This window comes from Paramacrobiotus metropolitanus, unplaced genomic scaffold (genome assembly GCF_019649055.1).
Source record: "Paramacrobiotus metropolitanus isolate TYO unplaced genomic scaffold, Prichtersi_v1.0 Parri_scaffold0000003, whole genome shotgun sequence".
NCBI lineage: Eukaryota > Metazoa > Tardigrada > Eutardigrada > Parachela > Macrobiotidae > Paramacrobiotus > Paramacrobiotus metropolitanus.
Genome location: NW_026570223.1, coordinates 1,855,483 through 1,877,929, shown reverse-complemented (window position 1 = coordinate 1,877,929; position 22,447 = coordinate 1,855,483). Strand labels below are relative to the sequence as shown.

Below are 22,447 nucleotides of genomic sequence, written 5' to 3'. Positions count from 1 at the left end.
TCATGTCAGAGCGCCATAATTCTACCATGGTACGTACTTGCTGCAAGCCTTCTTAGATACTCGTTACAATATGTACACTGGTACTCTGGGTCGCGAGATGACTGACCGCGAGGTCCTACAGTAAAATGATTAACATGAATTTAACTTACGAAGACCGCTCGTAGGCATGGAAACTTTAGGTTAACGGGTAGGAGCGTAATGTACGAGGTACATGACGGCTACATCACCAATTGAAAAGATTGTGCGCAAAAGCCGCTCACAGGATTCCACAGTATTAGTCGGAATCTCGGAGATACACTTGTGCACAGAGAATCAGGCATAAGACCCCGTACATTTCGCAGCTAGAGAAAAGCATTTCAGCAACAGACGATGTCGTGATGCTGTTTAATGCAGTTGACGTTGTGGTGCTTTGGAGGAGACGGAGTATTCTTGAAACATCTCGGTCAGTTGCGACCGATAAGCCAGTATGTCTGCATGGGACCTTTGCCCTAATAAAATAACTTCTCGTACGGACCATTCTTTTTAGTATGGCGATTTTTTGTTTTTGGCAACTTGTGCACCTTGTGCAGTTGTGTCCGGTTTACCTTGATGTCAATGATGCCTCTTTCGCTCACTATGAAGTCATCGAATCTGTCCAGAATGGTTTTGGTTGCTGCGCTGATGTGAATTTTTCCAGCTGTGCAAAAGATATCCTATAATGCAGAGTGAAATGCATTGTATGGACTCTAATAACACACACCTTCACCGTGCGATTCCATTCTGCTTGCAGTATTAACTGTATCCCCGAACCTGTGACAATGCAAAACAAAACTGCCATGGCGTTTGGCGCACGGGGTATACATACTAACAATTGAAAGCGTTCAGTAATTTATATATGAAAATATGTTCATATCTACGTGCGCAACTGCGCATTGTGCTTTCCTGCCCGCTTAACTCGTACTTACAGGCAATATTTTGGCATTTTCAGTCCAATTACGCCAGCGACGCAAGAGCCTACAAATGTTCCACCAATATCAATCGTTAAAAATCATAAATAGTAAACAACAAATCTGCAAAAATATTAAGTTGCAAGCAAAGCTTGTTGCCTGAACGCTGATAAGATCTAAATCTGTGTAATACAATACTGTTTTCTCCCTAGACAATAACTCACATTAGCTCTTTAAAATTGTGTGATAAAAGATCGATTAAGCCATCATTAAAGTGAGGTAAGTAAAGTAAGGAAAGGTCAATTAAAGTCAGTTATTCAGTTTTACCCGAATGCAAGCCAGCTCGCAGTTTGAAATTCTTGGCCTTATCCATTGTTGCTCGCAAACTGCTAATTTCTCTTCGGATACCCAGAGCCATGGACGCTACTTGTTCGGCATGTTTATTGCCGTTTCGAACTGGTACTCCGCTTGCCACCTTTATCCCATGGTTCAAGACGATCAGCGGACACGGTATTATGGTATAATTTACCGTACTTACCAAGTAGGCATCAGTTATTGTTTCCACTTTATACACATCATGCGAAGCCACCACAGCATCGCATACACTGTACAGCTTATTAAGCAGCTCCACGGTGTCCAAAGCGCTCTCGCATTGCTCGATGGCTTCGGCAAAACCGGGCACGTCTCCGAAGTACACTGTTGTGTGCTCGAATGTCTCCGGAACAACTTGAATACCCCGACCAAGAGCGTCCGCGACAGGCCTACAACGAACACGATCTAGCGGTCATCCGCTACAAGACGCCACTTCTTAAACTGCAGTCATGCACACGTTACTAACCAGGGCAGTATTTCCGCCTCCAAATTCAAACAAATCTCTTTTTTTTTGTAAAAAGGTAGTAGACTACAAGGTAGTGGTATATTTAAAAAAATAGTTTCATCTGCAAAGGTCACTTGGGCATGGTCTAACATGAATTGAATGAGTACCGAGTACACATACTATTAGATCTGGTCCAGTGGCCGCAGAATTAGTCTAATATTATTATGGTAAATGCCAGTACTGCATAATAATAGTATGCAGTACTATGTACTCATTTAATTTATATTAGACCACGCCCAATCGACCTTTGCAGATGAAAATATTTTTTTAAATATACCTAGGTAGTCTACTACCTTTTTTAAAAAAAATGAGATTTTGTTTGAATTTGGAGGCGGAAATACTGCCCTGATAAGAGTATCCGTATAAAAAAAGTAAATATTGCAATACTTTGGTAAAAGCTGGCCAAGAAAAGCTGCTGAACGCTGTCGTTCCTCCATGAACTGCTTCATCTTTACTTCCACTTCATGCTCCAATCCAGCGGCATATTGCTCCATTCTATGGAATGCGCACATTGCTATGCAACGGTTTGTTGCCATTTTATTAATATCAAAAGTGGGACTTTGGCAGTTGATTGTCGTACCGTTTGATTAGATGGTCAACAATGTTCTCTCCCGCCCTGCCAACTACTTTAGCCACGACAGCTTTCACTCGGACAAAAGGTTGGCGGAGTAGCGGGTCTTCATCCCAGCACATCGTCATCAGTTCATACAACTCCATAGGGCATGCAGAGATTGGCACTGCAGGCCGCAGTGGTGGGACCAATCCGCGTCGAACATCTTGTACGATATCACGATCACTGATTTGCTCTCGGTCGGATCGTCTTTTGACTGCATTCTTCCCTTGTCCGCTGTCACCGATCTGGTACGGTGCACTACGGAGTATAATTTGCTGGAGAAGAATGCCAAAGCTGTAGATGTCCCCTGGAAAAAAGCATTTACAATTTTACACACGTCGGTGATGCTTTTAAAAAAAAATACACGAACTAAATCCGAGCCATTTCGCATTACGTATGAGTATGTACCTTGTTGCGTGCCATTGGGAGGCATTGTTCTCCGCAACAACTCCGGCGCTCTCCATAGTAATATGTTGTAATTGCGCTCTTCGGGTGCAACACTGACGGCCTGCAAGTCATCTTCACTGCGAAGCGAAGGGAATCCATATGAACAAATTTTCAGTATAAAGCGGTTATCGATCAGACAGTTTTGGTCGTTGAGGAAGCCGTGTGAACGAAGTTTCGACGTATGCAGGTACACCATACCCTATAGCAGCGTGGTGCGCCGAGGTGAAATTTTCAAGCATTTGGAGAAGCAGAATTCAGTACTTACATTAACTAGATCTTTCATTATGGCGCTTTTGAATTCCCAGTCCAAGTTGATCGCTGCATCGCTAACGAGATCTCGCAGTGTGCCCTTTTGACAAACTTCACCAACAATGGAATCGCACTGATTATCTTCGTTGACGGCGATTCCGATGAACTTTTGAATATTCCGATGAACTAAGGTCTTGGCCTAGAAAAGAAAATAGTTCTTAGCACAGTCCTAGGCACATTTGCAGTTGATGATTTCAATTTTAGTAACAAATAAACGTTTGCGTGGGTAGTTACTGACCAAACCGGCTGCTTTGAATGTATCGCTGGGCACGCGATGTTTGGGCGATGGAAGTTCCACCAGAGTAACGCTAACCCCCGATATATTAGCTGTGCGAGTCGCTTTCACTTCTTGTTCCTTCTTTAGATCTTCTTTCTCCTGCAATACTGAATTTATCATCGTGGGCAGGATATGTTCATGTGTTGACGTTCTTGACCTCATCGGCGTGGGCGGTGTGGTGTGTTAACGAGCTTCGCATCTATGGCAGAACTTATCGTTAGAACGAATGGAGGACAGCGAAAAGAATGTTGAGAAAATTTACTGAGGAGCGATAAGATGTCGTGGTCGCCGTCGCGATATCGATGTCTGCTAATATAATGCGCCACCAGAAAGGATCCGAATCGTCTGATAATGCGCTACGATTCAGACTGCATCAACATTTCAGTATTTTAAGTATACCGGTAATGCCATACCGTTTTAGGACATATGCAGCGCCCGCAACCAATGCAAAGAAGACAATAAGCGGCACGCTGACCGCAGCTTCGATGGTTCCCTTTGGCAGCGCTGACCTTTCGGCAATGCATACCGGATTGTCGTCTTTGAAGCCGCAACGTGGCTCATTCGGTGGCAAGCCAGGTTGACCAACAAATGTAAATGCTCCAACTACGGTTAAATGGGCGCTTGCATCAATTTGGACCATGATCTGCAAAATAGGTGTTTTTCGCGCTAGTATTATGATGATGCACAACAGATCGAGTATCTTTAACCCCGTATTGGCCTGTGTGATCGTCCATGATTTTCATTACATAAGGACTTCGGCGTTCGCTATTCTCGTCCAAATAGAATGATCCCGTAAGAGGACTGGGAAATAGTTTCTGAGCCACATATGATGTAAACGCCGCACCGTTTTGATAGGTCAAGTTTTGTTGGTACATTGCATAGGCTTGCGATGCATATAAGACGACTGCCTCGTAAAAGTGAGCTATTATAGGGTCGACTCGGTCCTAATCAGGAGGTAAAAATACCACAATGCATTATTTTAATGTATGTTTGTAATCGCCTCCGACGATCACGAAACCCAGTTCTCCGAAATACGGGTCTGCCTGGTGGCAAGTTCTGCTGTTTGCTTACGGTATATATCTTAGGAAAGGTGTAATTGAATTTGGTTTTGGATATCTCGATGATCTCTTTCCAAAATGTTCGAAGATTGTCCGCACTTTCGTCATTCTTATTGTTAATATCAAGCGAAAAGATCAGAAGAGCTCGATAAGCTTCCCGTGCTGCCTGTAACCAAATAAAACCAAGAAGTTCTCCAATGTGCTGTACAAACGCAAATGCTGCACTTATTACGTCTATATTTTTATTGGTGTTTTACACTTCGAGTTCGCAGTTCGCACACAGGATTACTACCCATTACTACGTACATGACGGTTACGACTGAAGACTAATACGACTGCACTTATTACTAATTTCGCCATTTGTATACCTACCGCATCATTGGCGTCATTACTTTGCCACGTAAACGTTCCCCAGACATCGCTGCTATACAGCTCTATAGCGATGAATACCTGCACATGAACACATTAATTTGACCTTTGCAAATTGTTGGTGCTCATCTTTATACATAGCACCATGGTTAGTATAACTGAACAGAGCATAATTATTATCTGTAAGCGTATTAACCAGTATTAGCTGTTAACGTTTTTTTATGCATAAAATGACAATTAACGAGTTAATTGATGTTAATGTTAGCTGGAGGACATGCGCTTCCGCTCTGTCTCCTTTCGCCGTGTGTTGCGAGTTACGTGAGTCTGTTGGTGGCGCTGCGCGTCGCCGTGGCGCTTAGATCAAAGCGGCCGCCGTCATGCACGGGCATGCTGTTTGCACTTGGTACTGTTCGTGTGCTCGCATTGCATGGTTCTGCAGTTCTCACTGCTGTCTGTCTTTGCTCCTTCGATATCGTGTGCGCGCGAGTGATCTCTGTTCTTTTACCACCCGCCACACCCTGCTGTTTTCTTCTGCTGTTATTTCGCACTTGCTCAATAAAGGGGCCTTCGGTTGCGCAGGGCACTGGTCGCTCTCTTCCGCCGACCCCCGGTCGGCCGGCTTCTCGCTGACCCACGGTCACCGCACACAGCCGATCACAGAGAGCACCAGCCTCCCAGCAGCCGGGGCTCCAGTGCCCATTAATGCAACACTAAAACTTAATGCAAAAAACAGAGTATTTAGTTTTTGTCTTCGATGCCATATTTTTCACATGGTATGACCAGAACGTTATTTGTCCCTCTTTTAGTATAATATTGTACTTTGGTCTGAGCGACGTTAAAGGCTTAAAGTACTCACGTAATCCCCTCCGACCATGCCGAGTTGACGCGCCAGTAACTGGAAGCAAATGCCACATTACTCGTATTTTGTTGAAAGGTTGAAAGGAGCTTGTAGTGCAATAAGTATTCGTATACGTCGAAAATATTCAAATAGTACTGCATATGCAAATAACAAGGTCCCTTTGAAATACCGTACTTGCGGCGCAGATAAAGTATTTACCTGCGCCGTTCCTTCGAAGGGTTGAAGCCAGTACCATAGTTTGTCCAATACGGGGCTCCAGTAGTACAGAATGAATTGTTAATTCATTCCCACAGATTATGTAAAATTCATTCTGTATTACTGAAGCACGGCAGTGGTTAACATGTGACGATTTTGGGTAATGTAAAATATCGGGATATTCATTCCGCAGCAGCAATAAGTATTACTTATGCTAGTGCTCTGCAGGGCCGTCGCGAGGTGCGCCAGCGTCTTTTCGCCATTTCCGAAGGAGAAAATGGAAAATGACACGCCGGCGCACAATCGGCAAGAACAACAGAAAAATTATAAAAACGTGGCTCAAAAAAGCCTCTTTTTTAGGATTTTTCCTAAATTTTGGGCCATTTTTTAGGCCGCGCGCCCGGCCCGGTGCGCGGTCTGTCGTCTACCCTCCGAGCTCGCGACGGCCCTGATGCGCTGTAATATGCCGAATAACCACCATATCAATATTATTATTACCATGATTCTCCTGGTGTTTTCAGCATCCGTAAGAATAAAAAATACTGCCAAAAGAACAAGAAGACAAAATAAACATTAACGAAAACACGTACAAGTAATCTCGCAGAAAGCACAGAAACAATACCTCTTGATACTTTCGATGCGCTTTGTAAGAGTCCAACCAAGCTGTCATCGGTTGCCAAATCGCTGTCGAAAGGAGTCAGTTTGCTAGCCGCAAACAGCTTTGTGTAATTCTGCTGCAGCGATGCTAGAATTAGGCGACCGGCTTCCGAAAAGAAATTCTGGGAGTTGTCATAAAAAAATGCCGGTGACGTGTAATTGAAGTAGTTTAAAAACGACACAACAGCGGCGTTTAATGTAGGAAAGGTAAACGACATTCTGGTCAAGTGATCGTAATAATACGGTGTTATCAGCAGTCCGACACTGGCTGACGGTAATCCAATCACGGGTTTGTGCCATGTTAATGCCAAATCGTACAATGCATCGGCAGCAGAGCCGCATCCTGAAATTATAATGAATGCTTATAATGATGACATAATGAGCAATTATAATGATGTTGCCAATGAGTGTCAGGTCAAATTATAAAAGCCAGTAAATAACCCACGACAGAATCGTTAACTGTCAACTATTTGTAGTGTACCAAAACTTTGAAGTGTGCTAACGTGTTACCAAATATTCTTTTAAAACAAGCACACTCTTCATGAAATTCTTATTAAAGATGGTTTGCAGTTATGATAGCAGACGTGCTGTTAGTGTAAGACGAACCCGGTCCTAAATAGACGTCACAGTTGATCCCCTGATCATGTAGGTATAGCGCATGTTGGGCCGCATAGGTCAAACCGGGATCAGTGCAACTGGTTCCAATATTTCGGTAGATAGCACGAATGAACATGTCCGGCGCCACCACCGCTTCGTTGACATAGGTCAACGCCAGGTCCAAGGCAGGCTGTGCTCGATTGAAGTCATACAGCAGACCGACCGTGTCCCGCTCATACATGACGCACATGGTCACGTTGACCCTATCATCAGACTGGGATATCTGTGCAGATATTGTCCAAAACATTGTCGCCATAAGAAGCGTCTGGGCCATAAGCTGTTCCTAAACAACCAAAGATCAACGCTAGTTTCCTGCTCCTGATTCTGCTAAATATAGTTTTGTGCTGAAATGTTGCAGTGCCTTGAGATGTTTGTTGTGGCAACAGAAGCAGCTAAACGTTAACGCCCTGACAATTTGGCTGCCTCACAATCACATACTTCCCGTTCCGATGAGTGCAGTGATCTGTGGCTCGCGTGCACGACATACGAGTAGCATCCGGACGCCGAGACAGTAAATTAATTGTGTACAACTTGTGCCACTTCCATTATCACGCAACATGTCTCAAGTTCTTCGCCAGAAAATTCAGTACATACTCTTACTTAATTTAATCAAACCGATTAATATTTCGCCATGAAGAACCTGACTGGCCATGGGCAGTTTACCATTAATTTTGTACTGAGTAAAGGAATATTTATATCGCTTGTGATAGCGGGTTGCTAGATTTCTGCATTTGAAACCGGTACTAGTATTGTACATACAAAATATATTGACGTGTTTACGCCATGGTATCAATTTCAGCCCCTCACATGTCAGTATTGTCAGCCGTTAGATAAAATGTGATACTTGTGCATCTGTATTTAAAAATTTTCATAATGCATTATGAAAATTTTCAAACACAGATGTACATATCAGTTTTATATTTGCTACTATAAGATAGGAGAGTAAAAATGCAGATAAGAAAGTTGTAATTATTGCGTTTTGCTTAGCTCTCCATTGTTCAAACTGATTTTTATAAATCGTTTCCGCACTACAAAACGTAAGCATTACAAAAACAGACACATTTAATAAGCATTCTTAATAATGTATTAGATGTTTCGTACGATTCGTACAATATGTAACTTTGTACTAGATCACCCTATACACGATACACACAATAATTCATATTTAATACGCAATTGGAATTAAAATTTTCCGTATTTCGCCTAATTATAGAATACGGAAGCGGCCAATATACAGTAATCGTTATTAAAAAACAATCCAATGTGCATGCCTGATCGCAAGCTTTTGAGCAATATATACTGAACCACCACATTATTTCCATTAGCGAGTAGTGTTATAGGCAAAACTTTAAGTCAGATGAGCGGCAACCGCAAAAATTGTATACAATGTAAATAAAACTTCAAGAAGCTAAAGAATTTTAACTTACGTGGCTCACCATCATAGCAGTGGAGGATATTGTCATAATCATTTGGCATGGCAATCGAAGACAGCCGAAACCGAAAGCAGCAAATAACGCTATGAGGAAAATACATGAATAAAATCATTTGCATTTTACCATCAAAATACTATTGAGGGCTATAGAGTCCGTAAATTAAATCCAAAGCTTTTAGCAATAAATTGCGCCATATCCATCCTTTGGACTTTATTAAGCCTGTAGCTATTGTTATGGCCTTGTTATTGTTTGGTTGTTCGATTTGATATTATCATAACAACAAAAAAGCTTTATAGCGCTTTTCCGTTTTTCAAAGTTTCGAAAAGGGTAGTCAGTCAATAAATACATTGTGCCATACAAGCTTAATGCACATTCTACGTACACTCTCGCAACAATCAAAACTTTATTCCAGACGCGGGTTGAAAGGTTGCAACTAGGATTTTCCTAGCAAAACTGGCTTTCGTACAATGTCATAATTTCTCCCGGCCGGCAGCATTCGCTCATGTAATGTGGGTATCGGTTTTCCATTGAGGTTTCCCACTTTTATGATATAGTACACTGTCCGGCTCATTGCACAGGCTCACTTTGCTTTATTACCCAATCTGATCAATATTGTATTTGATTTGTTTTTCTGTAAAGTATGATAGGAATTTTTTTAATTGAATAACTTTAACACTCCATCTGGTATCGGTTTACCTCGAGTTAACCCGCAGGTACGGTCTCGTTTTAAAATCAGCCAGGATGCGTACTTCTATACACAATGATTATTACATTTGGGTTTAATTGTTGAATCGGTATAGTAGACATGGCTTGTCAATGCGGGTGTACATCACAAGATAGTGCTAATTAACGTGCTAACAAACCGTGAAGGATTAATGCTGGTGCAAACCGTCAGAATAACTACTGTAACATTCCTACATGACGACAACCATGCTGCTGATTGGGAGTAACACGACGTAGCAAAAAATGCTTGTACATATAACACGAGCGCTCCAGCAGATCCAGATTTGTCGGTACAGCACAGCGTGCAGGTACTACAAGTATGAATCCATGGCGAATTTTATTAATTGCGCATTCACAATCAGTTGCGTCCGATAAGCCAGTAGGTCAGCATGGGACCTTTGCCCTAAAGTATTAAGTACGTTCATTGGCTGACCCCAAATATAGGTACTTGTATTGTATTATGGTTTTTTTGGTACCTTTATGTCGATGGTTCCCCGTTCGCTTACGATAAAGTCATCGAATCTGTCTAAAATCAGCTTAGTGGAGGCGCTAATGTGAATTTTTCCAGCTGTAATGATAGTGTAATGTAAGTACAATGGAAATGCCGCTGATGTATGCTTAGATCGAAATTCATTCGCACCTTCGCCGTGAGATTCCATTCGGCTGGCAGTGTTTACAGTATCCCCAAACCTGCATTAACGGAGCTGTCAACTTTGTTATCATACGGCGTTTCATAGTTTATTACCTATTTGCAATATTTTACGCGAATGGGTGGACCAGATTACTAGAAGCCAGTTATATATCTAATAAACAGTGGTACCTTGGTGCTTATACGTACAAGCAATATTTCGGCATTTTTAGTCCAACTACACCCGCCACACAAGATCCTGAAAGGCATTAGCTTTATTAGGTCTGCTCAATGCTTATTAAAAATTTAAACGATTAACAATTAGGCTAACATTTGGTTATACCAGTTTTAACAACCAATTACCAATTTTGGTACTGTACCCACATTGTTTAATATCACCCCGATTTTATGATATAAGGGCATTCCCTTTAATGTTTTTGTAAACATTGCAGGTTTGTCACCGTTAACGATGCGGTAGCTACAATATAACTGCGTACCTGAGTGCAGTCCAGCTCGGAGTTTAAAGTTTTTGGCCTTGTCCATCGTTGCACGCAAATTACTGATCTCTCTTCTGATGCCCAGAGCCATAGAGGCCACTTGCTCAGCATGTTTATTGCCATTCCGGACTGGAACTCCACTGGCCACCTTTACGCACATCACGCGGCGAATGATGTGTCGTGCGAGCTATTGTCACCACCATCCGTATCGACAACAGTTACTCACTTACCAGGTATGCATCAATAACCGTTTCCACTTTATATACATCGTGCGCAGCCACCACAGCATCACAAACACCATACAGTTTGTTCAGCAATTCCACTGTATCTAAGGCACTCTCGCACTCTTCAATAGCTTCGGTAAAACCGGGTACATCACCAAAATATACTGTTGTATGCTCAAAGGTTTCGGGGACCACGTGGATGCCGCGGCCGAGGGCGTCCGCGACAGATCTAATGAAAAGCGTAACTGGTCGCGTATGGATCAAGCGCAGTATTTTTTTCCACAAAGGCTATTAATTTTGCTTACTTAGGTAAAAGCTGTGCCAGAAAAGCGGCTGAGCGTTGGCGTTCTTCCATGAACTGCTTCATTTTTACTTCCACTTCGTGTTCCAATCCCGCCGCGTATTGCTCCATTCTGCCAAATAATCAATCCTAAGATTTAGGATTGAAGTATTGGCTGAATATTGCATTACCGTTTGATCAAATGATCCACTATATTTTCACCCGCTCTGCCAACTACTTTTGCCACAACCGCCTTTATTCTCACAAAGGGCGGTCGAAGAAGCGGCTCTTCGTCCCAGCACAACGTCATCAGCTCATAAAGCTCCGTTTTGCATGCAGAAAGGGGCACTGCCGGCCGCATTGGCGGGACCAATCCGCGTCGAACATCTTGTACGATATCACGATCACTGGTCTGTTCGCGATCTGATCTTCTCTTTGTCTTTATGTGCCCGCCATCTCCGATTTGGTATGGCGCACAGCGGAGAATAATTTGCTGCAGCAAGATGCCAACACTGTAAACGTCTCCTGCCATGCAAAAGGTCATGTATGTAATTTGCGTGGTGAATTTCGTTAAATCCTGATTATTTGGATTGGAAGCGGTAAGATTCGTTTTACCAGGCTGCGTGCCATTTGGCGGCACGTTTCGTCGTAATAACTCCGGTGATCGCCACAGGAGTAGATTATAATTGCGATCTTGGGCTGCTACGGTAACCGCTTGTAAGTCGTCGTCGTTGCGCAGCGTAGGAAACCCGTACGAACAAATTTTCAATATGAAGCGGTTATCAATCAGACAGGCCTGATCGTTGAGAAAGCCATGCGAGCGAAGTCGTGATAAATGCAGGTAAGCCATGCCCTGCAATTTACGAATGGCTCTTGCAAAAAGGGAAGTTTGTTTAGTTGAATTAATATGAATATTACATAGTACATAATACCTACATTGACTAAATCTTTCATTAAGGCGCTTTTAAATTCCCAGTCCAAGTTGATCGCTCCATCATTAATAAGGTCTCGCAGTGTGCCCTTTTGGCAAACCTCGCCAACAATGGAGTCACACTGGTTGTCTTCGTTAACGGCGATGCCAATGAACTTTTGTATGTTGCGATGCGTTAAAGTTTTTGCCTGAAGAATGACTTTCTCAGGTAAACGAAACTGTTTTCCTTGTGCAATTTAATTATATGCTGACCAAACCGGCTGCTTTGAAAGTATCGCTGGGTACGCGATGTTTGGGCGGTGGAAGTTCCACTAGCGTAACGCTGACACCGGCAACATTAGCGGAACGAATCATCTGCTTTTGCTGGTGAATATGGGTGAGATCTTTTTCAGGGAGGTCCTGCGACAAATTTACAAAGTGACGTTAGCGTACCTCTCCGTCATTAAAAAGAATATTATAAACCTCGTCTTCCTCTGGAAGTTCAGCTGTTTGTCCTTGAATAGTACTTCGCATCTGGTGTGAATTTTAAGGTTTTGTTAACCTCTAAAACCCGAAATCACAAGTTTCTGGACTTACTGACGAGCGATGCGAGGTAGTGGACGTGTTCGAAATATCAATGTCCGCCAATATTATGCGCCACCAGAACGGATCGGAATCATCTTGCAACGAACTATATGAACATACATATAACAATTGCATCAAAATTTTGCCGATATTTTCTTAGCAAAATATTTTTTACATACCGTCTTATGGCGTACGCTACACCGAGAGCCGCACCGAAAAACACCAAAAGCGGCACGCTGACGGATGATTCAATGGTTCCCTTCGGCAGCGCTGACCTTTCAGCAATACAGATTGGATTATCGTCTCGGAAACCACATCGCGGCTCATTAGGTGGTAGCTTAGGGTGGCCGACGAAGGAGAACGCCCCTACTACCGTCAGAACAGCGTCCGGATCAATTTGCACCATTATCTGCAAAGAAACAGTACACTGGGATACAAATGGAGCGCAACTACACCAGCGGTTTAATTTGTACTCTCACCACATATTGGCCTGTCTGGTCATCCATGATCTTCACCACGTAAGGACTGCGCCGTTCGCTGTTTTCGTCCAACGAGTATGTTCCAGTCAGAGGGCTTGAGAATTGTTTATAAGACACGAACGAGCAGAAAGCCTCGCCGCTTTGGTAGGACATATTCTGCTGATGCATTACGTACGCTTGCGACGCGTACATCACCACAGCTTCGTAGAAGTGAGCTACGACCGGATCAACACGGGACTAAAAATGCAAAAATATTCAAACCATTTGGTACTTTTATTGAAGTTTTATTAGGATTTCCGTTATTTTATCTAGGAGAAAAGTTGAATTTATTTGCCACAGTAATAATAAATTTTTTTACTGTATTAGTATTTTAACTCACTGTATATATCTGCGGGAAGGTATAGTTGTACTTCGTCTTCGATAAATTGACTACTTCTTTCCAAAATGTCCGGAGATTATCGGCACTTTCATCGTTTTTGTTGTTTATGTCAAGTGATATTATTAAAAGAGCTCGGTATGCTTCCCGTGCAGCCTATAAGACGAAGCAAATAAGAAAAGCATTACAATACACAAAATTATTTTTTTCTAGGTTTGGCTCTGGACTACAATCAACGAGTAATTATTTCCAGGGTTATCATGTCTATTTTTAATTTATTACTCCATTCAGTAATACGCACCTGATCATTTGCGTCGTTATTTCTCCAAGTAAAAGTTCCCCATACCTCGCTGTCAAATAACTCAACCGCAATGAATACCTGCACGAAACATAAACCGATGACCATTCACCATAATATTCGATCGCCATAACTTTCATAACTGCAGCGTTAAGGACAGTAGGCACGGTCCGCATCGATATGAAGTGACAACAGTCTAACTGGAAAATTATTTCCTGTTCGCACTATTAGACGGAATCGTGTCCAGAATACAGCACCCATTGTACCACCGCAACCAATGTGTGAACACTTTAATATTAAGTATTCGTAGTACAGGGGCTATAGTTAGCTACTGATGTTGAAACAGTCAGCAGTATGCATGTCGAGCGATTCCCGGGTAAGTTAAAATTACCAATCTTTTTCCGACAACAAATTTACTTTGTATACTGATTATGTACAACAGTTGGTATTTGCCCCGTCCTCGATCTGATACGTGTGTAGTAAAGCTTTACAGAAATAATGTTAAGTTTCAAACATCGTACTTACATAATCGCCTCCGACCATGCCCAGCTGACGCGCCAACATCTATTATTGAAACCTGGGTTCACGATCTTGCATAGATCTGAGACTGAGAATGAAAATAAGAAACCCGACAAGATCGATAATTATACGGAATTTGTATTTAACAATTTATGCAACACACCAACAGGTGTTAGTTAACGTTCAAATGGATGATCAAATAAATAGAGCAGTTTTCGCAAAATTAGGTTAAAATTGTCGTTCGCTGGCGGTTCAGACTAAACCTTTTACCATAAGCTTCCGCGTGTCTCCGGCATCCATCAAGATGAAAAAAACTGCAATTGAACACCAAAATACCCCATAATCAGTAATGTACACAAGTACAGTAATGTATGGTGTTGGAAGATGGGAACTTTAAAAATGGTACAATGGCGCACCTCGTGATGTTCTGGATGCGGTTTGTAACAATTCAGTCAGGGAAGCATCCGTAGCTAACGAGCTGTTAAAGGGAAACACTTTACTGGCCAAATATAATTTAGTGTAATTTTGCTGTAGCGATGCCATAATCAGTTGGCCAGCTTCCGAAAAGAAATTCAGCGAGGTATCGTAGAAGAAGGCTGGAGTTGTGTAGTTGAAATAGTTCAAGAACGACACAATGGCGGCATTCAATGTAGGAAAAGCAAATGACATCCTGGTCAGATGGTCATAATAATACGGTGTTATCAGCAGTCCGACACTGGCTGACGGTAAACCAATCACGGGTTTGTCCCACGTTACTGCCAGATCATACAATGGTTCGGCTGCAGAACCGCACCCTGAAAATGACCACAATTTCGGGAGAAACAGATATATCCAACGCGCAGTTGTGCAGATCTAAGCCATACAAAAATCCCTGCCCTCGGCCCAAAATCAAAGATAATGTACAGTATTTTGAATATTTTGCGGACATTGAATGGTCCTGATAACAGAAAATTTGCCGGATTTTGTTGCTTCTTTAATTAATTTACCGTCGATAATACTATTATTATTATTATCGATTAATGACAGACTGTATTGTATCGTACCGAAGCAAACAGATGTAAAACCCGGTGACCTGTACCAACCTGGCCCCAAATAGACATCACAGTGAATTCCTTGATCATGGAGATACAATGCATGCTGGGCCGCATTTGTCAGACCGGGATCGGTGCAATAGGGTCCGATGTCCCGGTAGATGGCATTAACGTACATGTCCGGTGCCACCACCGCTTCGTTCACATAGGTCAGCGCCATGTCCAAAGCCGGTTGTGCTCGATTGAAGTCATACAGCAGGCCGACAGTGTTTCGTTCATACATGACGCAGATTGTGACATTTATTGTCTGATCCAGAGGATATTGGGCAGCAGACATTATCGAGCAAAAAACAATTGCAACAAAAAGAGGCTTGGCCATACGATTCCCCTGGAACCAAAAGAAGCAAGATTTTCATGAAACCGTCAAAACGAAAACAACACCTGTTGGTTTAGTATTTAGCAAATTCCGTGCATTGTGTTGATTATTTTAATTACTGGACTGCATTTGCTTGCGACACTGGTAGTGGCAGTAAAATGTCAACAGCTGTTATGCGTGTGCCAGAATTTACGACCACACCATTTCTTGTTCCGAGGGAAGCTATAAAGGCAAGCTACAGATAGTCGTTACGTCACGAACCACTCGCTATTCTCGACGTACATTTCCCATTTAAGTACTTGCATATGCTGATTTCCCACCAAAAGTTATAATTTTTTTAAATAATTTATGCGGACATGCAAGATGATTGTTATTGATTTTAAATTAACCCACGAGCAGGCACAACGTAATTGTGAACTCTCCCGTGTGTTTATAAGGAAACAGGACACTTGGGATTCAAAACGGGGACTTACGTAATTGTAGTATGCAATCGCTGCAGAGAGCATCCTTGAAAACAATATAGTCTTTGATATTAACAGCGCGAAAATATTCACTTGAGACGATAATACTACTAAACTAATTTACCCAATTAATTAATAATAATTAACTTCGGTATAAACTTTCAAATAATTATTATCAAATTAAGACCAGTTCTTGCTGTTATTTTTGAGAAATGTTCCCACCACATCTACTGTACAAATCACTTGGTTTTGCTCTTGGTAGATCCAGTTCCGTCTTATTGTATGTGTTTTATTGAGCGATATTTTCGACCAAACGCAATTTGCTTTTAAACCCATCTGAATCACGCTTATTAGTCGGCAATTCTTTGAATGGACATCCAAACCAATGATAGAAGCGTAGCGCACCTTCGAGGCTCCGACTGCTCAGTATACGTATTGTAGGTTTACATCCCCATTGATTAGAGGATAGTGATTTTTTGTGTAGTGGAGTCGGTCAATAAAAGAAACTCACATTTGTGCTTTTGCATACCATTGTCTCTTTAAACCATAAAACCTAGTCGTATTATGATATCGAACGCTAAAGTGACGAACGAACGCGCTTTGACCGCTGAATATCGCCCTATGGCAGATATCGCTGAAATAATGTATTGAAGTTTTTGTTAACCGGCAACGAACAAAGATGGGCTGTCGATAAAACTGACACACCTGTATTTTATTCAAGACAGAAACTACTGCAATAAAATGACGCATCACGTTTCTTAAATAAAAACCATCTGTTATAATAAACGCAAGTCAAAAAAGCGCGACGCTAATTTAGGCGCCATGATTCCATTGTGCATGCACGGATTTAAAAGTACAGTTACAACAAGGTTTTACAATAATACAAGTATTATGAAATACATCTATTATCTATTCATAATATCTATAAAATTAATCTATTATCCTAAGCAAATTAAACACTACACTATGCAGTTACACTCCTAATTGTACAGGTCATCTTGGGTTCCTAACAAATAACTTGCTGGTATCCAGGGAAGCAAGCCACTAGCCGAGTATGTGCTGTAAACAGTAAACCATATTTTGCGTTGCGCATGCATAGTATTAAAGATACAGTTGGTTTTGAATAATTATTGTAAATCAATTCCCAATCAACCAAAACGTTTGCATTGGTCCTTTTCCCTAAAAGACATGCATTGGTCTTAATAGCTCTGACGTGTTTAAATTTAAGCCACGCTGTCAGGTTTCTTTACCTTGATGGGAATTACTCCCCGCTCTACGAGGATAAATTCCGGAAATTCCTTCAACAGATTTCTGGCTGCTTCACTACAATGAAGCTTCCCGCCTGGAAAAGAGCCGGTTAGGGAATCCAGGGTGGTTAACGGTTATATTCCAGCTGCTACCTTCTCCGTGAGATTCCATTCGACTGGCTGTATTGACAGTATCCCCAAATCTGGCAATTTAAAACACAAAAGCAAAATAATTTAAAATTATAATAATAGATAGTAATATACAAAACATCAATGCATCCATGGCCAGTTCCACGACTGGCTTTAGAATCCAAAAAAAAACGGCCCGGCCAATATGTTTTCTAATGTTTTTTTGTTACACTACAATTTCCACGTACCAGCTGGCAGCAAATTACATGCATGAGTATTTGTACAAGCGCTCATTTTTTGTACTTACAAACAGTATCTCGGTAGTTTACTGCCAATTATTCCGGCTACGCACGGTCCTGTAAACAAGCAACTAGCATAACAGTTCCACGTAAAATTAGCAAATCAGCTTATTAAATAATTACTGCAAGACGACGACACTACGGACGCCTTTAAAAATTACCAGAGTGAATTCCCGCTCTTAATTTAAAATTCTTTGTTCGTTCAGATGTCAGTTTCATATCACTGATCCTTTTCCGCAAGGTGAGTGCCATATTAGCAATCTGCTCTACGTGCTTTTTTCCATTCCGAACCGGTAATCCGCTGACAACCTACAACACTTTTCTACATTTGAAAATCCACGTTAGCTTTTTTGAGAATATTACCAGGTAGGCATCATTGACGGCTTCGACCTTGTAGACGTCGTACTCAAACACTACGCTATCACAGACATTGTACAGGTCGTTTAGCAACGAGACGGTTTCCAAAGGAGAATTGCATTTCTCTACGGCTTCCGCATATCCGGTCACATCGCCAAAATACACGGTTGTCTCGCTAAATGTTTCCGGTTGTATGTGAATCCCTCTGCTAAGAGCTTGAGCAATGGAGCTACAAAAATACATAATATTATCCAATGACCTGGATCAATTATTCTTTTTAGTGTCTGCTAAAGGACAGATATGCAAGCGCTACCGGTATCGATTGTGCAAAACGGGATCATGTTTAATAACCTTCCAAAGGTACCGGTAGTCCTTCCAAAGTACTGGACTACCGGTACAATACTCAATAGGCGTAGTGCAATGGCGCGAGATGACACATTACCATTCTCCAAACGTAACACACCACTCACTTTCGCAAACTGACTGATTTTTTAAACATTTTTTTTCAAGTGGTTCAACGTACGGTGGTAAAATGTGCTCAAGCACATCAGCCGAGCGTTGGCGTTCCTCCATGAACTGCTTGGTTTTCTGCTCCACCTGATGCTCCAGACTGGAAGCGTACTGTTCCATTCGGTTAATCAAATGACCAACTAGGTTTCTCTCTGATTTTCCAAAGATTTTTCCCACGGCCTGTCTTATTCTGATAAAAGTCCATCGAAGCGATGGATCCTCCTCCCAGCACTCTTCCAAAAGGTCATGGAGCTCCCGTACGCAAGCTGATGTGGGCACGGGCGGCCGCAACGGCGGCTGAAGACCTCTTTTGACCTTATGAAAGACAAACATTTAGGTGCTAATAAACCGCTTGTGAATTTATTTTTGGAACGCACTTCAAGGATGATGTCTTTCAGGCTGTGTTCCTCTCGTACACGTGCTTTGCCGTATTTTCCCAGCTGAAAGGGCAGACTTTGCAGGATTATCTGCTGAAGAAGGATGGCAAAACTGTATACGTCTCCTAAACCCAAAAATACCGTGACCGGCAAAAATTCGTTTTTGTGCACACGTTCAAGCTAGATGTGACCTTTTTGTGTTCCATTTTCCGGCATTCTTCTTCTTAAAAGTTCAGGCGCACGCCACAACAGCATTCTGTAGTTTCGGCGCGGATCTTCGTATTCCTCTTCAAATGTGACAGGTTGCAGGTCGAATTCATGTCGAAGAGAAGGTAAGCCGTAGTCGGATATTTTAAGGACAAAACGGCTGTCGACTTGGCATGCAGTATCGCTAAGAAAGCCATGGGACGCCAATACGGTGGTGTGCAAGTACGCCAAGCCCTGCAACAATCACCCTAGGATTAATTTTTTAAGGTGATGAAATACTTAGTGGGTAAATTATGTGTGTCAGCGAATTTATTTTACCTATTTTACGAGTGCAAGACTAACTCGCTGACCTGAATAAGATCCATGATTAAGGACTGTTTGAACTGCCAGTCCAAATCTAAGGTGTCCTCCGCAATTAATTTTCCCAGACTACCTCGCTGGCAGTATTCCATAGCCACATAGTCACAAATGTTGTCATCGTTAACCACGACCCCGCTAAATTTTTGCACATTCGGGTGGAGTAGATTTTTAACCTGTCAAACACTTATTCGTACAGTTCCATCTTGTATGAAATCTTTGCGAGGTGGGCAATGAGAATGCGCCTACTTTGCAACGACTCAGTGGAAATAAATGTTAGATTTTTAATTATCCCGACAAATACGAGTATGTTGCATAAATTGTAATCTGTGCTCTTACATCAAAAGCCTCCTTGATCATCTGGAATGGTACTCGCTTGTGAGGCGGAGCACATTCTAACAAAGTAATAGGTTGACCGTGGAACGACATCGTACGGTTCATCCCACCGTTCCCTGTGTTCTTGTCATTTGCTGTGTCATGTTTCTGCTTGGTGACTTCCGAGTCCTATCATGTAATCAAAACATCAACGGTAGTACGCACAATGCCACAATTTTTTATCGATTTGCAGCGAGACACAAAAAACGCATAAGCACTATCCCAAAATTCGAAGCTGACCTTGTTTCCAGTTTGGCTACCTATATCGGTTATCTGAAAGAATTTAGATGATGCGTTTATGTGTGCAGCTGAACACCAGTTACTATTTTGATCTGCATAAACGTACTTACTAACAATGTTATTCACATCAACATGCTAACAATGATTGTTCGTTTAGGAACCCGGTAAGCACGAAAACTGAATGTGACACAATCGAGTACAATACCTGACTGGACACAGGCTGCAAATCATCGGATGAGTGATGCATATACGGCTGCAAGTCGGTAATCAATATACGCCACCAGTACGGGTCAAGGTCACTCCTGTGCTTCCTGTAGGATGAAAGCGGCCCTTATTAACACAGTTATACGCATTTATAAATAATGCTACAGCCGGAAAGAGTGACGTGCCTTTTAAGATACCAGGCAGCCACAAACGCGCCGAGAGCCAGTACGCAGACAAAAGTAACGACAATAGCTATGACAATGTCTTTGGTGCTAGAATTTGCAGTTGTAGTACAATGTGCCCGGTCCAGACAGAGAACGATGTTGGGCGGTAACGATGGACGGTTAACGAAGCGTATCGTTCCCAGTTGCACTAAGGTGGATTGATCCAGCGGAAATCCTAATAATGTCTGAAACAGGCAAAACATTATTATAAACTATTTTAAGCACCAGAATAAAAGTCAAATATTTTGATATTTAGAATTTTGGAATTGGTGGTCTACTGCAGCGCATGATATTTAATAGCAAAAGAATACGAGAAATGTATGCTAGTAAAATCACCTCGTGTTTTTGAGACTGCTCGCTAAACGCCCGCATGATATAAGGTATTTCACGATCACTATTATCATCCAGATACACTTTTCCGGTTATGGGGCTCTCGAAGGTAAAGTTCATAGTGTAATTCGAGAGCAGTGCTCCGCTAGAATAATCGGCACCTTCCCTGTGCATTTGTGCCACGAGTAGGCCATACCTGCGATATTGAAATTTAGAAAATCACTACACCATTATGCAAACTGAAAACCGCAATTCGGACCTTCACGTGCAAAACGTAGTAGTAATGATGTTTACTTACATTAGAACTGCTTCGTATGCATGCACCACAACTGGATCGACATTTTTCTAAAAACAAAACTCATAGGTTTGTTTTTAGGTATTTAGGTATTAACTGCTTTTACATGTGTATCAGTTTTAAAAGGAGGTTGCATATAGTCCACGGATAATGATCACCAGTCTACTGTACATATGTACTTACTTGATCGAACTGGGTGAATCCGTTGTACCCAAATATCATTTTCGATCGTCGTATAACCTCCTTCCAGAAAAGGACTAAATCTTTTTCTTTCGTTCCACTGTCTTCCAGTTGTAAACTTAACAGGAAAACCGCTCGGTATGCTTCGCGGATCACCTGTGAAACGATTTAAAGGTCGAAATGGCTATACCTTAATTATCGACTTAGCCATACGCATAAACTCGCACTTCGTCATCCGGTTGTCCTGTTTTCCACGTGAACTTTCCCCATATCTGGCTATCGTATAACTCCACCGCAATAAATATCTGTGCATCAGAACTAACTATTTATGTGCTAGAAATCACAGTTCTGCGAAAGGTCAACTCGGCATTACATATCGCGATATACGTACATGCCTTCCACGTGTGAGATGCATTTCGTGGGCCGTGAGCTGCATTCATTACAAACTTATTGTGTTAAAACTACATATACGATTATTGTGGCAAAACTTGCACTATCAATAGACGAGACCAACCATAAATGTCCGCAGTCCAATCGAGTCCGTAAGAACGACAATAACTAACAAAACGAACCAGATACTTTTTGATTTAAAACAATGTTCCGCTTACGTACTTACCCGTGGCAGCTGTCGACACGCGTTCAAGAAAGCTCCGGATCAACGGTTCATCGTATTCGCGGCTATGAAATTCGTCAAATGACGACGATAGTCGGTTTTGTCCGTCGCGCATCGCTGCTTCGATTAACGCGCCCATTTCTTTGTAGAATATAAGATCCGCGTCAATAAAAAAGGCCACGCTAGTGTAGCGGAAATATTTCAGAAACTTCACTAGGGCCACTTGCACGGTGGGGAATGTGATGGACATTCTCGTCAGCACCTCGAACTGCGACACATCAGCAGTTATTCCCACGGTGGCGGCTGGCAGACCGATGATGGCAATGTCCAGTGGCTCCGCGATATCACTAAGCGCCTCAGCAGCGTAGCCGCAACCTTTCATTTTACTCGTATTAGCGCATGAATATCAGTTTATTATTTTATATCATTCACATTAACA

At 42.0% G+C, this 22,447-nt stretch overlaps 4 protein-coding genes across 8 annotated transcripts; all 4 read right to left on the bottom strand.

The window, feature by feature from the left end:
* Positions 1-34: 34 nt before the first annotated feature.
* On the bottom strand, positions 35-8,783 carry LOC129598739 (atrial natriuretic peptide receptor 1-like). 5 transcript variants are annotated; one of them, XM_055496779.1, is made up of 23 exons: positions 8,672-8,698; positions 7,194-7,527; positions 6,553-6,930; positions 6,429-6,472; positions 5,733-5,771; positions 4,880-4,957; positions 4,521-4,673; positions 4,157-4,393; positions 3,863-4,092; positions 3,712-3,805; positions 3,607-3,648; positions 3,411-3,548; positions 3,129-3,311; positions 2,825-3,062; positions 2,384-2,723; positions 2,097-2,298; positions 1,765-1,781; positions 1,465-1,687; positions 1,254-1,401; positions 945-993; positions 740-789; positions 585-676; positions 35-488 (listed from the first exon to the last, which is right to left on the bottom strand). In XM_055496779.1, the coding sequence occupies exons 1-23, from the start codon at positions 8,684-8,686 to the stop codon at positions 444-446; spliced, it is 3,369 nt and encodes a 1,122-aa protein (XP_055352754.1). In that variant the 5' UTR covers positions 8,687-8,698; the 3' UTR covers positions 35-443. The 5 variants fall into 5 exon arrangements, with proteins under 5 accessions (XP_055352754.1, XP_055352768.1, XP_055352763.1 ...); XM_055496793.1 differs by lacking the exon at positions 8,672-8,698 and adding an exon at positions 7,845-7,931; XM_055496788.1 differs by lacking the exon at positions 8,672-8,698 and adding an exon at positions 7,683-7,914.
* Positions 8,784-9,458: 675 nt separating this feature from the next.
* LOC129593992 (atrial natriuretic peptide receptor 1-like) lies at positions 9,459-12,928 on the bottom strand. Its single transcript, XM_055490543.1, has 14 exons — positions 12,704-12,928; positions 12,537-12,630; positions 12,423-12,473; positions 12,213-12,359; positions 11,966-12,148; positions 11,645-11,882; positions 11,221-11,554; positions 11,055-11,162; positions 10,756-10,978; positions 10,526-10,673; positions 10,239-10,287; positions 10,041-10,090; positions 9,877-9,968; positions 9,459-9,803 (listed from the first exon to the last, which is right to left on the bottom strand). The coding sequence occupies exons 3-14, from the start codon at positions 12,471-12,473 to the stop codon at positions 9,759-9,761; spliced, it is 1,668 nt and encodes a 555-aa protein (XP_055346518.1). The 5' UTR covers positions 12,537-12,630; positions 12,704-12,928; the 3' UTR covers positions 9,459-9,758.
* Positions 12,504-15,564, bottom strand: LOC129593770 (atrial natriuretic peptide receptor 1-like). The gene is made up of 9 exons (XM_055490233.1): positions 15,279-15,564; positions 14,613-14,990; positions 14,467-14,510; positions 14,203-14,241; positions 13,681-13,758; positions 13,383-13,535; positions 13,004-13,240; positions 12,704-12,933; positions 12,504-12,630 (listed from the first exon to the last, which is right to left on the bottom strand). Exons 1-9 carry the CDS (start codon positions 15,562-15,564, stop codon positions 12,504-12,506), a joined length of 1,572 nt encoding a protein of 523 aa, XP_055346208.1.
* A 1,281-nt stretch (positions 15,565-16,845) lies between these two features.
* LOC129593986 (atrial natriuretic peptide receptor 1-like) lies at positions 16,846-21,703 on the bottom strand. The gene is made up of 18 exons (XM_055490529.1): positions 21,623-21,703; positions 21,399-21,551; positions 21,219-21,265; positions 20,927-21,116; positions 20,548-20,775; positions 20,368-20,469; positions 20,163-20,195; positions 19,887-20,051; positions 19,541-19,723; positions 19,175-19,424; positions 18,984-19,108; positions 18,620-18,921; positions 18,103-18,325; positions 17,901-18,048; positions 17,748-17,796; positions 17,465-17,514; positions 17,315-17,406; positions 16,846-17,243 (listed from the first exon to the last, which is right to left on the bottom strand). The coding sequence occupies exons 2-18, from the start codon at positions 21,435-21,437 to the stop codon at positions 17,202-17,204; spliced, it is 2,268 nt and encodes a 755-aa protein (XP_055346504.1). The 5' UTR covers positions 21,438-21,551; positions 21,623-21,703; the 3' UTR covers positions 16,846-17,201.
* Positions 21,704-22,447: the final 744 nt, after the last annotated feature.